General features: G+C 39.7%; 1 protein-coding gene across 1 annotated transcript in view; it reads left to right on the top strand.

Annotated features, from left to right (window-relative positions):
• The window catches only part of PRKCA (protein kinase C alpha), a 138,596-nt gene that overhangs the window by 95,394 nt on the left and 26,623 nt on the right, over nt 1-16,579 (top strand). Inside the window, exons 6-8 of the mRNA XM_005146132.3 lie at nt 4,551-4,707; nt 4,803-4,937; nt 5,648-5,744. Coding sequence (XP_005146189.2) covers nt 4,551-4,707; nt 4,803-4,937; nt 5,648-5,744 — 389 coding nt within the window. The remainder of the gene's footprint in view (nt 1-4,550; nt 4,708-4,802; nt 4,938-5,647; nt 5,745-16,579) is intronic.

Here is a 16,579-nt window from a genome sequence, read left to right as displayed (position 1 = left end):
AAGAAGTTCTGAGCTCCTCAAAACGCTGCCTGAATTTCTTCTCTTTACATAAAATGTCAGTTGTTCTCTACCAGCCCACTCTGTCTTCCTTAGATATTTATTTAAAGTGTGAATGCCTAAGAACTAGCTCTGTATTTGCTTATGGCTGTAGACTATTCCTGGAAAAGTGGGCGTCCCAGTTTTAGGCATGGCTTCTGGATGGATACTGCTGGATATAAGTAGCACATATATAAGAACAGCCATAGGACAGTCATCAAGTATTCTACATTTTCTGCTGAATCACCATTATGGTCTTTCTTGTCTTCTTTAGCCAGGAGGAGGAAAATGGCACATTTTTTTCTCTATAAGTTGACAAATATTTCTGGTTTTCAGAAGGAAAACCTGGGAAATGCTGGATTTGTGAGAAACTTCAACATATACTTCTCTTTTATGTATTTTCATCTGAGTGCTTTCTCAGTCCCTCTTAAGAGTCTAATCTGAACAAAGTGTTGGGAAATGTATCTTGTACCAGCTACTTTGCTCAGTACAGAAGTCATGGATAGTTATAACTTATAGTTGTGACAGAAAACTGTCAAGTTTCACCCAAGTTACACTCCAAGTGATGCTGAACTGTGGCTCACTTCAGCCATCTGCAAATTAGAGTGACATCTCTATCACAGTGTTGAGTTTAATTAACTGGTAATTATAGAGCAGTATGAGATTGCTTGCCATCATTACAGCGATAGCAGAATCTAACCACAGTAAGTTGATGGACTTTCTTGGTGTTATTTTTCATTTCATTTTAAATGTCTTTATTCCTCATTTCACTTTTTCTGTTTCAACCACACACAAGAGGTGGTGCCTTTGGTGGGGAGGGGAAATCTCTTCTCAGTCCTCTTACAGAAACCTGACCTATCCTATTAAAAAGGGTGCTCTTAAAGAGGTGGGCTACATAGATGCTAATTCTTTATAAGCATTCTTTAGCACAAGTATCATCATGCTGTTTCCTCAAGAAAAGAAGTGCTAAGTCAGTTGAAGAAGGATGTCTAAGGGTACTAATTATGCAGACAAAAGTGCAAATGGGCCAGATAGGTTAAAACAAGGAGTGAGATGATGACTTCTTTGGCAGCCTGTATTTAGTGGATGTTGCTTCTTTCCTTCCCAGTTCATTTCTGAACTTCTTTTCTGGTATTTGGAGGGCTTTTTTCCTTTTATGTGTTTGCTGTGAAAAGAAGAAGTAGTCTTACACATGCTGCCACCTCCTCCTGCTGTCAGAGCTGGTTTCTAGGCATGGATCAAGGCTAATCAGGGCTGGCTTTCTCCAGTAGCAATACATAGCACAGCCTCAGGAAGGGCTCTGCATCCACCCAGTCAGCTCCTCAGGACTGCTCAGTTTCACACTGAGCATCTCCGGGTAAAATTGAACCATGAAGGCACCGTGTTGAGCAATTTTGTTCAAGGAATTTTAATGGATAACTTACGAGTGTGTATTCCTGGGAAGCTGGAGAACACGTAGAGCATTCTGCTCCTTACTTATGCCAAGCTACAGTATAGAAACAATAATAGAGAATAAAAATCAAAAGCTGGGTTTTGAAGCAATAGTTCATGTGCCAAACCTGGCAGTGCAGTCCCAAGTGCTATGTACAAGAAGACAAAAAAAACCCCAAAATAAAACCATGTAAGATGAGAGAGCGAGCAATTTGCATTGAAAGCTGTCACTTCATCCTTCACTCACTTCTGGTTCTTAGTCCCTTTGGGACTGTAAATATTCAACTGAAGCAAGTTATTTAATCTTGATGTTATTCCTCAAAAGCATTTGAAGATCTCTTTCAGTGTGCTTCATTTTAATACTGGATGAAGGTTTCTTATCCGTGGGTTGAGAACAGAAGAGGTTTTGCAGCTGACCTCTGCATGCAGAGACCCTCAGAAGGCAAACTCAGAGTGAAATGAGAGTGGAGGCAATTTCTTTGGACTGAAACCTATCATTTCCCCAATTGCAAAGCACTGTCAGCTTCATACAGGGATTGTGGAGAACTACAGATGAAACACTGCAAGAGAAATGCATGTTTCTGTTTTGTTCTTTTACATCACAGTGTATTTTTTCTGGTACAATTACTTGAGTAGCATAGTGAATAGAAATACATTTTATCTCAAGATTTTAGCCCATACACATTTTCTGGCCCATTTTAAAAGCACAGATCTAAGAAATGAAACTTAATCCTTATCAACTGTTGGTTCAAGTTAATGTGGTTCCTTTCCAGACAGGATCTCACTTCAATAATTAATCTACATCAGGGTGTCTGTTCTGCATGAGAATTATCTTGACAAATAAACTAGCGTGTTCCAAATAAGTAGCTTACATTCCTGTACTCTGCCTGCTTTCTACAGCCATGTGGATATAAGGTACCAGTTATATCTGGTATTTCTCTCTTCCAACTTGTTCCACCACATTTAATCCTCTCTCATGTAATGGAGCAGGTTGGACTGCTTGGAATTACTAGTTTTCTGTGGCAGTGGCTGTTGTTTTCCCCCAGTTTTTTCCCTCTACAGCTTGGAGCCAATGACACACCAGCTACGTAGTAGATTTGCACTAAATCGTTACTTAGCAGTTATGTAACTTGAAAGAACACAATCTTTACCAATACCGAAACACTCTTTCCATCATGTAAAAGGAGTCTGTCAGCCTACAGCTGCTTACATCAGTGTGTGAATACAAACCTGTCCTATGCTTTGCATGCCTTGTCCGCCTGTATCTGTTTCTGTTTCAGTAGCACACAGTTGTCTGTCCACCACAGCCCGGCCTTTATTTCTAAAGGGAGGACAAAAGACACTTTGAAAAGACATACTTCAGCTGCTTTACACGTCATTAGTGTGTCCTCCTCTTACTCTATAAATAATGAGGGAAAATGAGGCTCTATAAAATATCTATGTTGCTTGGATGCCATTCAGCCTCCATTCTGGGAAATAACAGGTTGAAATCCTGGGAAGGTCTGTAATTTACATTCATTATATGAAATGCTGTTTAAATCTGGGGAAGGGAAGGAGAGAGCCTTGAGCAAACCATAACTGTTGCTGAAGATCTGCTCTGATTGAGTTCGAAAATGACTCTAAGGCTCAACCTCTTGTAGGAAATGTTCTCCATCAAGAGCTATTAGGTAACCTCAGGGTTGATCTTTCCTAAATTTCCTTTCAGATCTCTTCAGTTAAGTAGGTATATTTAAAAAGCCCTCCTGAGGTTGACACTGTGAAAGCAGTGGCTGAGGACACAGTCAGTAGGAGTTCAGTGACTCCTAAATGCTGGTCTTCCTTCACACCCTAGGAACCATGTCATCCTCCAAGCTTCTTGTTGTTTTCCTTCCAGGGACAATTCTAATCTTAAACTATGACTCTCACAAAAGAATTCCTGAATGAAAGCTGTTTTCTGCCCCAAACAAGCCCTGGGGATTGCCACTGCCTGTGGGTTTTGAGATGCCCTCTTGTGAGCACTGAATTCCCCATCCCAACTCAACCACTACAGGTCCTCAGAGCACAACAGAGTGCAATGGGGTTTGCACAGCATGAGGAAAACTCACCTCTTCTGCTGAGGTTCAGCAGGAGCTGATGGCTCAATGCTGTTAACGCAGAATAAAACCTTATTGTAGTATCAATGTTATGTGGGTGTTATGCTGGTCCTCTACAAGAGGGGGATGGCAGTGCTGTCTTTGCTCATCCATTGCAATACTTCACTCCCCTTCAGTGAGCTGCTTAATGAACCTCACAAGTGCTGCAGGAGCTCCAGCCGAGCTGAAACCCCAAAGCTGCCAAGCCCCCAGAAAGAGCCATTTTGTAACCCATCATTCCTGCCTTGCTCCAGGGATGTGGCTTTGCAGGGAATGGTACTCCTTGCAGATTGCTGACTATTCTTGTCTCTCTTTGGGGATCAGTAGCAACAAGAGATATATTAACTCACTTCATGCCTTCTTTTGACATTGCAAAAATAGAAGCTACATTAGCATCTTCTGCGAAGCTGAATTTAAACTTGTCTTCTCTGCACTTTTACTTTGGTTGCTGTCATGATAAAATGCTTACAGTGATTCCATCTGACAATGAACAAACCAGGAATCTGAGGGACATTAGTGTTAAGATACCTCCCAAGAAAGGACTGTAGCAAATTAGCAGTCTTCTGAAATCTATTATGATCTGGTTATATCACCTTTATAGTTTTTGGCTGATAGTCCTGTATTTGTAATAACCTAAGACTGATGAGGAAATACAAGATCTGCACCTAAAATTTATAGTGATGGATTTGGGCATTCAGTCATCCCATTGCAGGAAAAGAGCTGCCTGAAAGATGCTTCTTGTTTGTGAATTGCTCCTCTCTCCTGTCAGTTGTCTCTACCGTTCTTACAAATAACGCTAAGTGCAGCCTTACTTTACAGCAAGTAGCTTCTTCCATGCCAAGTCTGACAAATGGGTTTCATGTCTTGCTTATTTGCTTTTCCAGCATGTTTCAGTAACTGGTTTGACATATAACTGCTTTCTTTATGTTGATTTGTAGTCCTGTACGAATCAGCTATGTTTTATGTTGACAGTGCGAGAAGCAAAAAACCTAATTCCCATGGATCCAAATGGACTTTCAGATCCTTATGTTAAACTGAAGCTCATCCCAGATCCTAAGAATGAAAGTAAACAAAAAACAAAAACCATCCGTTCTACTCTGAATCCAGACTGGAATGAATCCTTCACATTGTAAGTTTAATGCCTTTTAAAGAAGTACCTGTGTGTGGATTGATTCTTTTGTTTCAGTGTTGCACTGAAAACTCCTCTGTTTCTGCCCTTCTCAGTAAATTAAAACCTACAGACAAAGATCGACGGTTATCAGTAGAGGTCTGGGACTGGGATCGAACAACCAGAAATGATTTCATGGGATCCCTTTCATTTGGAGTGTCAGAGCTCATGAAAATGCCTGCCAGTGGATGGTAAGAGTTTCTGAAAAGAGAGGAGAGAATATAACACATTCCAGTGTTTTTCTTCAATATAATCGATCTGGTTTGGAGTTTTTCGCTGTATTTCAGGCTATGAATTCACTGAAAATGCAACTAAACCTAAGAAACATATTATTTATAACAAAGGAGGATAAGAAAAGGAATGCTTTTATTTGGTGGTGTTCATGAAGCTGCTGCTATACACTCAGTTCTGTGTACATGATCTTGTGCTAAGGCTTTTATTTTTATCATGACTATGATATATTCATTACAAAGTGTATCATGTTATATATAGCTCTGCAAATTCAAAGTACGTGGGAACTGATTTTATAAAGTACCATCTTATTTCCTAACAAGTAAACTAGGGATAGAACTCATCACATTGACTCAGAAGGTACCTTTTGTCAATTGTCTGTGGCTATAGAAGCACTGGAGACAAAGGTTCTTCAAGATGGATGTCTCCCATCATACCCCAGGATGGTGGAATTTCCTTGTCCATTGAACTGCCTGGACAGGTAGTTTTGGTTTGAAGTTCTAACATTAGGTTAAATATCTTCTGTTTCTGAGTTTGCTTTAGATCTTTCAGAGCAGTCCTTCACATATCTGTGACATTGATACAAACCACACAATCCAATTAAATCCCATGTTAAATCTAGCAGCACTTAAACTGTGTAGTCACTGTTGCTTTCTCAAATGTTCCATAGGTACAAGCTGCTGAATCAAGAAGAAGGTGAATATTATAATGTTCCAATTCCAGATGCTGATGAAGATGGAAACGCAGAGCTCCGTCAGAAGTTTGAGGTGAGGATTAAACACAGATGGGTACAACTATGTGTTACATACACTTTTCACTGTATTACCAAAAACCCCATGTATTACAAGACACATTTTAGAGTACTGCTGTTTCTGTTGCCTATGGCAGCACTATATGCCTTTGGGTTTCTTGGAGATAGGACCACATGGTGTAATTCAGTAGTTGTACCATCATTTCTGACAGTTCACCTTCTCTCCCCTGACACTTGTAAGTTGGTATTTGAAAACCATTTTTGTCAAGAATGTAATAATTTCAATGTCTTTTAATTCTTGCTGCACAACCTGCCAGCCCTTCTCACTCTGATCTCCATTAGTCGACAAATTAAACTATCAGAAACAACGGTATTTTAATCCTTGTTTCACACTAAATGCTTGTTCTTCTAAAGAAAATATTTACAGTGTTAATTACTGATTATTCGCAGCCTCCAAACCTTTGTAGGTGTGAGATTCTGACAGCTTTTATGTGGGTATGGAATTTTGAAGGGTTGGAAGTATTGCTGGCTATGTACAGAAAAGAAACACTGGAGAAAAGAGGTACTTCCTGCAGTCTTTCTGCCTCCTGTGGTGCACATTGGAGTGGTTGGTAGTCACAAGCGTGGTCTCCCTGTGCCATGCAAAGGAATTGCTTCTTAAAGAACAGACTTAGCCAGCAACTCTGCCTCTTCTGGCAGTGATAGCCAATATCACAGCAAAACACTTGCTGGCCATTAAAGCCAACAACAGGAAAGGTAGGGCCTGGGAAGCGACATGTGTTGCTAATGTCTGTATTGGATTCAGCTCATCTGACTTGACTGCTCTTCCCAGCTGCATACACAGCATTGAATTTGAACCCTTCCAATCTTCACTATTGTTTCCTTTTTTCTGGTTGAACATTTACAACTCTGGTATAACTGTTTATCCAGAAAGTAATTAATGTACCTATTGTGCATAAACAAACACGCCTGTACCTTTCAACCTGAAATGGCAATTTCTTATGTTCACCATCAGGCAGAACTCTACATTGTTATTATAAAAGATGGGTTAACCCAAGAGAGTGAGGAAAAACGGCACATGTTCAACTTTCAAGAAAGAAAGAGAAAAGGTGCATCAATTTCTTCTGAACACATTTGGATCAGCTACCATATTTTTGCCTGCAGCATGAACTATGATTTTGGTTACACATTTGAGAAGTATTTGAATCTCCATTCCATTTTCTTTTGTTTACAACTGTGATCTGACCAGTGTGATTTTATTTTGCTGCACTAGGTCATTTTCTAGTCAAGATCATATTTACTTTTTATCCTTCCAAAAAAGAATAGCTTCAAAAGTAATTCTTTTCACCCCTTCCTTGTCTCTGTGAAATAAGCAGAGTCTGGAATTGGGTGGATATGTGTATGTTGGTGATATAAGTATAGAAATCTGTTTTTTCTCAGGACAGAGGCAGCACAAAGACAAATCCCTAGAATTGTCTATTTGAAAATGTCAGCTATTATATGCAGTATATTTGCATATTGAATTTGCAATCTCTTAGGTTGTTTTCTTAAGCCTACTGTAAATACAATGGTTGCAGAATAAACAGTCAGGGTTTATCCTTGTCTTGCAATGAAGTGAAGTGGAAATCATGAGAGGTTGTATGGTGTAAAGCTACCGGACTGGGTCCCGGAAATGGCAGCTTCACATGGGGTCAGCTCTGCCCCAGAAATAATGAGTCTGTCTCAAAGTCTAATTAGTTCAGCTTCAGCACTGTGTATTTGAAGCTTTCCCTCTCCTGCAGGTAGCCTGGTTGGTGCTATTTTAATGGTCTGAATTAATCAAGGAAAGGGAATAGGTTTTCCATGAGCACAGTGTCTCCAGCAGGATCATTTAGAATTGCATAATGAGCAGTTCTTAGTGATGATTTATGGGAATACTGGTAGCCAAACAAAATACGTGATTAGACCTAGACTGAGGCTGGTATAAAGCAGTGTTACATGGTAAAAGGGTTTAGGTTCAGCTGCATACTCTCAGCATTCACCACTGTAAGAAGGAAGAGGGGGAAGCAGCACTTCCAAGTAATATTCATATTTAGTTTCGAGGGGGATTACTGTTATAGCTTGTAAAAATAATCGTCACAGATGTCTCAATGCTGGTATTTAACTTATTAGCTATTCTGGTATGGCACATAAGTGGTGCTCACTGATCATCTCTTACATTATTTTTCTTATCATATATATCTTGGCTTAAATAGTCATTTTATTTTAGGTACCCTGTACTAAGGAACAAGTAGATAGTGCAGAGAAACCTATTTGTGATCTAATCACAGAATTGTTTAGGTTGGTAAAGTCCTTTAAGAGTCCAGCCGCTAACCCAGCACTGCCAAGTCCATCACTAAGCCATGGTGGTGGCTTTCAGCACTACATCTACACATCTTTTAAATCCCCCCGGGGATGACACAACCACTGCCCCAGGCAGGCTGAAATCTCTGAAACCAGTTTCTGGTCTTAAAATAGATAAATCTGAGGCATTCTGAAAACTGACTTTGCCCTTTTGATTCAAGTTTAGAAACTTACTTAGTAGCTCTCCAAGAGCACTTAGGAGCTACCTTTCATTTAAATCAAATTTAAAGTATCTGCCCATGCCTACAGTTCAACAGACGTCTTTATGATTTGTCCTCAAGCTCTCACTGATTTCAGACTGTTGCATCCCTCTCGATCCACTTTAACAACCCAGACTTATTTAAATGTGCTTTTTAGTCGCACAATTCTCATTGATACGCTGCTTTACTGACCGGACCTTGTGGCACAGGTGCTTTAAGTCATTCATTCTGTGTAAATTTACCATCAAATAACTATACAGGATTATAAATAAGAAATAAATAAGAGATTGAAACATTCTCTTCATTACATTTGTAATTGAACAGTAGAAACTATTGGTGATGAGAAGTTTTCTCATGGCTCATTCTGACAGTTCCAAACCAGATGAAGAATTAACACCTGACTTGCACCCAGTAGTTAAGAGATCCTAGCCAACAAATGGGACCGAATTTGGAAAAGGAAGAGGAGGATTAAGTAGGATGGTGCTTTCATTAGTGGAATCACACAGAGACCTCACTAAGTAGATTTTTATATACTCTGTTATGTATTACCATACGAAGTTGTCTGCTGTATAGAAATGAAGTTACATTACGTGTAGGTGCAGTGCAATGTTTTCTCTACAACAAATTGTAATGAATCTATTTTCTGGATCTTGCCCTACAAATCAATTATCTGCTCATTTAGCAGCACGATCAAATCTGTCTTCGGTGATTTATAGATGATACATCATTATTAATAGTTAGAGATAAAAATAGGCTCCTGTAGGAAGTGGAGGCAGGATAAAATCTGTCACTGTTTTTCGGTTGGTTTCAACCTTTGGGTGTGAATTTTCTCTCCGGAATGGCATTATTTGTGGCCATCTCAAAGCGAAACTCTGCTCTCCACAGGCAGATTCAGAATAATTGTAGCTGCTCCATAATTGTCCATGCTGAGGTTGCCATGGGAACTCCCAACATTCCCAGGTGGCTCCGTGGACTCAAACCAGCAAGTCTTTTAACCACAATATCTACTATTTGTTATATACTTCTTATAGTATTTTGCTAGTCAAAAAAGCAGAATATTGACATAATGCAACCTTATTGTAGTTTTCATACCTGGCTCTGATTTGAGCAGTAATTTTTGCCATTTAGAGCATTATTCTGTTCTTTTATTTGGGGAAATGTGCAAACTTCTGTTGTAAAAAGGGGTGTTTTAGTTTGCCAAGCCCCGTTTCCTGTAATTTGCTGCTTAGCAAAGCACTTCTTGGTACTTAAATAGCACCTTAGAATAATAATAGAATAGCGCTGGTTTAAAAGTAGGCTGGTTAATTATTCTGTCTGTCCCTTTCTTTCCACATCACCATCATGGGAAATGCTATTAAAAATAAAGCAGCTGTTGTGGTCCATAGCAATGAGTTTTTTACTTAGAGAAAGAGCAGAGTAGCTGTAATTCTTACAGATGGATACGTTTACCAAGTACAAGGTATATTAAGTGATGGGAGCAATCTGAATCGCCTCAGTCAGCTTTAGTATTTAAAGTGACCCAAGCACGTTGTTATGAGGGAATAGGTTAGTGCTCATATAATCTTAAGGCATTCCATGGGGAAGATATGTAATGGTTCTCCTGGTACATACTCTAAAGATGTCAGGCATTTTCCTTTGCTCTGATTATTTCCTTTACTGTATCTCTCTGTGTGGGTTGCAGTAGAACAAAGTTGTTCCCTTAATTTCTGTGGGAATGCTTAGACTGCTATCCCCACTGTGGGGATCCATATGGGACCATTGTGGTGGACCTCAGGATGTGCTTCTTGGGGACATCCATCCACACCTACCGCTGCGACTGCTAGCTTAGTTAGGATTCCAGCTGAGACATCAAGTGCACATGGCTTTTCCTGGCAATTAGTTTTGTACCATTCCATTTAATTAAATGAATAACAATGAAATCCCTCCACAATACAGTGACATTGTTCTGATAAGTATGTTTTCTGCAAAACAATTACCAGTGGGTGTTTGTAAAATCAGGTACCATTTCCATCTATTAGTTGCCATTGTGGGCCAGATCTGTGAACCTGTATCTAGTAGGAAGGCCAAGCAGGGTACCCAAGGAAAGTGGCCATACTGGTTGTACACTGTATTTCCAGTCTCCCCTTTCTGGGATTGATTCAGCTGTTGGATAAACCATCCAGGAGCAGCTCTTATTATTAGGCAGAAGCTGTTCCCTGTGAGGGTGCTGAGGCGCTGGCACAGGGTGCCCAGAGAAGCTGTGGCTGCCCCATCCCTGGCAGTGCTCAAGGCCAGGTTGGACACAGGGGCTTGGAGCAGCTGCTCCAGTGGAAGGGGTCCCTGCCCATGGCAGGGGTTGGAGCTGGATGAGCTTTAAGGGACTCTTTCAGTAGCTTCTGAAGAACCCAGTGAGTTTCCTGATTAACTATGATATTTTCACTCAGTCCTGTAGAGGAGCTTGTGAGTTTGTTATTGTCTGAGTTAAGTTCTTCAGATCTATGTCTAAAGTCTTAGCAAGGGCTGTGAAAGACATTTCCTTTAAGTCTTTGAAAGCTGGTGATGTTTTTGTCCCTATCTAACCAATAGCATTCCCATTGGGAAGCAATCACTGTAACTTCAGGCAATTCAGCAAAGGTGGCATGGAAAAGAGAATTAACATTGCTGACACTTCAGATTGTAAGCAGAAGGATTAAATTTACTTTTCAGGAAACAGACACTAAGCTGCACTGAAATCATGACCAGCCAAAATATCACTGGCACATCAATACATGCTCATTATGTATATATAGAGAGAAAGAGAGCTGCTTTTTTTGGCCGTGGCACTCATTCCTATTTTTAAATTGCGCATATTTAATCATTAGAGAATACTTTGCAGCAGTATAGAGATGCTGTTAGATGACTCCATCTGTTCTATGCTATAGTTTGGCACGGGGATTTCCCATATGCACTTATCTGGAGGTTTCCCATTGACTCATCATATCTGTAACGAGAGAACTTGAAATTTCCTAACCAGATGACATACATCTCTGGTCTCAGTTTGTATCAGCTTGTGATTTCTGTAAGGCTTTTCTCAGCCTGTATGTTGTGATTTAAGGTGAAGAATGTAGAAAATGATATTGACAGCAGGGATTTCTTTATCCCGTATGTACAGGTTAAATGTGTGTCTCAAAACAAGGCCAGAAATAACCAAACCTAACTTTTGTGCTGTCACCCCTCTGCAGTGCTCATTAGTTGTGAAGAGCCCAGACTGCACCCATCTGTACATATATATAGCTTTATGCATTGCAGTGGTTTAACACACTGCGGGATGTTCCATGCATGAAGCGTATGTATGTACATGACTGGGGCTCACACTGAGAGCAGCTGCGTGCGGACCACTGTGCTGCATCATGCTCTGTACTGGCAGGGTATTAACACCATGGTTTCTTTTCTGTGACTTTCTTGTGTAGCAGACGTGTCCATTTCCGTATTCTCACTGCTTTGATTTTGCTTACTTCTGCTACTAATTGTTGCTGTTCTGCTTTGCAAGCCCTTTACTAACCAAGCAGTGTTTCTCCCTTTCCTGTCTCTTCCAGGACTGTCATGTAAATATCCACTTCTTCAAGGTAGTTTTCTCCTTGGTGTTCTCTCACACCTCCCTCTCCACACAATCCTCTTTACCAGTGTTTGAAGTTTATGAAATCCACTTTCATTCTCACCTTATTTTAAGGATGCACTTGTTATTTGCCCAGTTTAAGCTCTTCCAATGGATAAAAAAATGCAATCTGCATCTTCTCTGATTTGTCATAAAGTACTCCCTGGATCCAAATTTTCCTTACTCAAACCTCAGCAGATGCCTTTCCTCCTGGAGGAATTGGTTAAATGAATGCCACCTTCTCATGGAAAATGGAAAATGGTAAATGGTGCATCTTTAATTTGAAAGACGCTCATGGAACTTTAGCTTCCACAGATCAGATAATGCTCATGTTCACTGTATATTTAAATAGATAAATTTACATAATATAGCATGCATGTTTTATGATATAATGTACTACTAATATAGTACATATATTGCTATATCTTGGTTGGAGTATATTATATCATAAGATATTACCCATATGCACAATTGCTCTGATACCTGAAATACCAATTCACCTGTTTACTTCCCATTTTACTTCTTTCACTACCCACCACATCACCAAATCAGTGCCGTAAAAGACCCACATCAGCATCAAGAACATACATGTGTGAACTTTTTGTTGCATGTATCTCTAACAAATTCTCTTTCTTTATTAAGGCAAAAAGGTTACTAACAGTGATCATGCTTTCAGTTTGCATACATTGGTTAATGACAATTTAAATGTAATCTGAAGTTCTGTGGTGTAAACTGTTTCAAGAATCTGATAACAATTGAACCTGTTATCATCTTCAAATAGTGCTTTTGCAGTTCAAGTTGACCTGAAACAGTTGGCATCTTAAAGCTCAAAGCTTAAAATACTTAATTTAAAAGACACATTTTATTATTGAAGAGTTTTTGATACCATTAATGCATGATTTTACCAAATGCTTTAATGCTGAACCAGAAAAACAAAGAGTATTTGTCATTACCAAGTATTTCCTAATGCAGTAATCATTTGCCATGCAATCAGTAACTTACTTTCTCTTAACCTTGATTCTTTATCTGGTATCTTTGTCTCAGAAAAGCCTGTACAGAAGAGGACTGCCCTCCCTCAATGCTTTACACCTCTTCTTACTTGAAAGTAAAATCACATGGTGGTTTCATTGATGAAACTTGTTTAACGTAGGGAAGTTACAAGTTTCTCTGTGTAAATGTATTTTAAACCAGAGGAAATCTACCTTGAAATAACACCTCTGGGATAAATGTGAAGTTACGTCTAACATGGTGTTAATCGCTTTGTTGTAAAAGACAGACCTTGAAGTGCACTGATGTAACTGACAGGATCCTTGGTCAATTTGTGTTGTCACCAAGGATGTGCTGCTAAGAGCTGAACAGTTTCCTACAGCTGTTTCCTAGGCAAAAGTCTTGTTTAGTCCTTGTAAATCATAAATGTGAACACAAAGAAAGTTGTTCCAATGGGAAGAGGAGACTTCCATGGGATAAAATACTTCTTTATTGTCTGTCTTTTCTCTCTACGTTATTACAAATCCCTGTTCTGCTTGCTGCTGGCAGTGACTTAGCATCACTAACCTGAGCTCAGAAGCGTCACTGCATTCTGCAGGCTAATCACCACTGATGTTAGCATGTCTATGGAAATAATGTTGTAAGTAATCAGTTTATATGGAATGTCTGGGGAGGTTGTGTTCCCAAGATTGGAATTGAAAGGAAGCAGGAGGAGCTGATGAGGGAGGAAGGCTGTGTTCCTGAGGATAATGTAACACTGTGGAGCTAGAAGCCAGTAAAATGTACAAACATGATTTTATAATATCACAGCAAATTTGAGAATGCTGTGAACGAGGTCCAAGAGCAGCAACGCTTGTTTATGGAATTACCAGACACTGGGAAGCATCACGCATTCCTGCTGCTTTTGTTCCACCAGCAAAGTGTATATTTAATCAGATTATTTTCTTAGCATCATGCAGATAACGCCTTCATCTTTGTGTGTGTGCTTGTGTGTGCTAAATAGTTTCATTGGATACAGAATCCCAAGGTTTTAAAGTGGGTCCTGGTCTGTAGCGTCTTGTGCCTGTGGTGTTCAGTGGCAGAGATTTGCACTAAGTTCAACCTAAAGTCATTAATGATTAATTTATATCAGAATTTTATTCTTTTTAGCTATATAGAAATAAGTTTTATGCTTAAAAGCAAATTCTACACTCCAGGTTTTGGTATTACTGAAACTTCAGACAGTAATGAGCATAATTAAAGAATGAGGGAGCATATATAAAAGCAATTCTCTTTTTGTCACTGAGGGATTTGCTGTTCTAGCATCTTATTTGTTGTCTGGGCTTTTATTACTGCTACTGCAGGATATTTCTGCAAGAATTCTTGAATATTATTCCTAGGCAGCCTCTTTAATTACATTTCATCTCGTTAGACACTGCTCTGTTGCAGGGGATGGCGTGTTTGGCAATGAAAACAGAAAACAAAGGAGACTCAGGTGGCCACAGGATTATTAAACAGATTAAACATGTTGACAGTGCCAAATGGGAACCTGGAAGCTCTTCCCTCTCTGTGTTTCACTGCTCACAGCCAGGTATCCGCAGTATCCTCCCAAAATCCTATTCTTAAGGTAGATAAATCCCTTTTCATATTACTCTTTGTCATAGTCATTTGACTTAGTCATTGTCATTGTCTACATTTTCTAGGGGATGTAGTTAACTTAGTCTTGAGCCTGGCAGATTTGGGCATCGCTTGGAAATCATCTATTCAAGTACCTCATACAGTTCTAACTTCTATACAGCAATGTAAATAACATTTAACAAAAAGATGAATAAGGAATGAGGTTATAACCCCCCAGAATAAGCAGCTCTGAATGGTGCATTAAACTGTTGTCCTTTAGGAGTGTCTTACTGCCTTTATCATAAGTAAACTCCCATTGAACGTGACGTTGAGCTCGAGAAAGTAATTTCTGCTTGGAGCAAGAAACCACACGGGGTCAGTAAAGAACATGGAATAGCTCCCAAAGCAAGCGGCTGGCAAGCAAAAGTCGGGAAAGAAATGAAATCATGCAAAGTGATTGGAGGTGTATATTTAGAAAGATACAAACCCGTTAAATTAAACTGCTGTTTGGGTAAAATGCAGCATTCTCATACTTTACTCACGATTTTTAACTGGAACTGATGATTTTTCCCCTAATCAAAAAACTTAGTAATGTGCTGCTGTACAGACAAGCAGCAGGTGCCTCTGCTCACCTTTACAGTGCTCAGTTCATCTCTACCTTTGGGTGCCTCAGGAATTCTATGATTCCCTGTCTTTCTGCCTCCATCATGCTCATCTTTATATGCTGCCTGCAAGTAATGGACCTCAGTGGAAATCTGTGAGTCACTGAGTAGAACAAGCTCATCAGTTTTGTGAGCCTGCAGGGTATTAATAGAGGCATGGGATCCAAGTACCCAGCTCCTGCTAGGATGAGGAAACATAATTCTGTTTTACTAATTGCCCAGGACTCTGTTTGACACACCACTTCTGTTATCTATAACCCAAATTAATTCATGAGCACGCTGATACCATCGTTCCTATGTGATGAGCAAAGCAGTTTAGCTCAAGAGTGGGCTCCAGGAGTGGGTTTCCTGTGTTCTTCTGTGGAAAGGCATTTCTAATCCTTCTGTATATGTCACAATTATCTTTTTTCAGGCAAATCCTTTAAATTAATTTACTGTTATTAACCAAAAGGGTAAATATGGCACAACTTTAAGGGGAGGAGAAGAGGAAATGAGGGGAAAAGTAAATGAAAGACATAAAATAGTCCATATTTAACTCCCAGTTAGAGTGTTATCACCCTCCCCATTTATGTTTTTATGAAACATCCTGTTTGCCTCCATGGCTTTTTGCTAGTAATGAGAATGATGAGAACTCTTCTCCTAGCTACTTTTGCAAAAACTACTGTAGCTTTTGAAGTAAAAAAAAGGCATTTCCATTTTTATATATTGCATTATGTCACAGTTAACCATAGTGATATGGCTGTCATGAAAATAAATGATAAATGAGTGCATATAAACAGCATTCTGCTTCTTTGCCTATATTCAGTGTTCTTGCTGCAAGGAAGCCTTGCTAGGATGTAGTTTCACCAAGGCTGAAAAATGATCTGTATAAGCCTTGTGAATCCTCAGTAATGCCTGTGGTCCAGCTCATCACTCCAGCACTGGTGTGTCTTGTTATATTGCGATGTTTTGCGTAAGCATCCCAGCCTGCTCCAGTCTAATCCAAGTATGCATCTTTCTATACAGATAAATACGTGCGTGTATACATTGAGTACAATATGTTCCTGTAATTTAGTTCATTAGTTAATTTGTTCTTGAAAGGAACAAGTAAGAATCAGTGAGAGTGCACAGTGGGATGGGACTAAGCCACATGTTGCTGTCTTCGTTATGAGCATTTGTTAAGCCAAGGAAAGAAGCAGAAAAGCCTGAGACTGCATCTTTTGCTCTGTTTCATGGGAAATTTAATGCAAAAGCTTCTCCCCAGGTTGCTCAGCACATGTTTTGCAGGGAAACGGCTAAGGTGGCCAAGGAAGTTCATTCCCCCTGTTGACTTGTAACAGCAATGACATCCACTCAGGCTGGAGCAAGGTGTAGTGCTGCTGTCCCCAGCCTCGTTCAAGCTGATGGGCTGCTAAATCATCCAGAGCTTAGG

Source organism: Melopsittacus undulatus, chromosome 11 (assembly GCF_012275295.1).
Source record: "Melopsittacus undulatus isolate bMelUnd1 chromosome 11, bMelUnd1.mat.Z, whole genome shotgun sequence".
Taxonomy (NCBI): Eukaryota; Metazoa; Chordata; class Aves; order Psittaciformes; family Psittaculidae; genus Melopsittacus; species Melopsittacus undulatus.
This window is presented reverse-complemented; position numbering and strand designations above follow the sequence as displayed.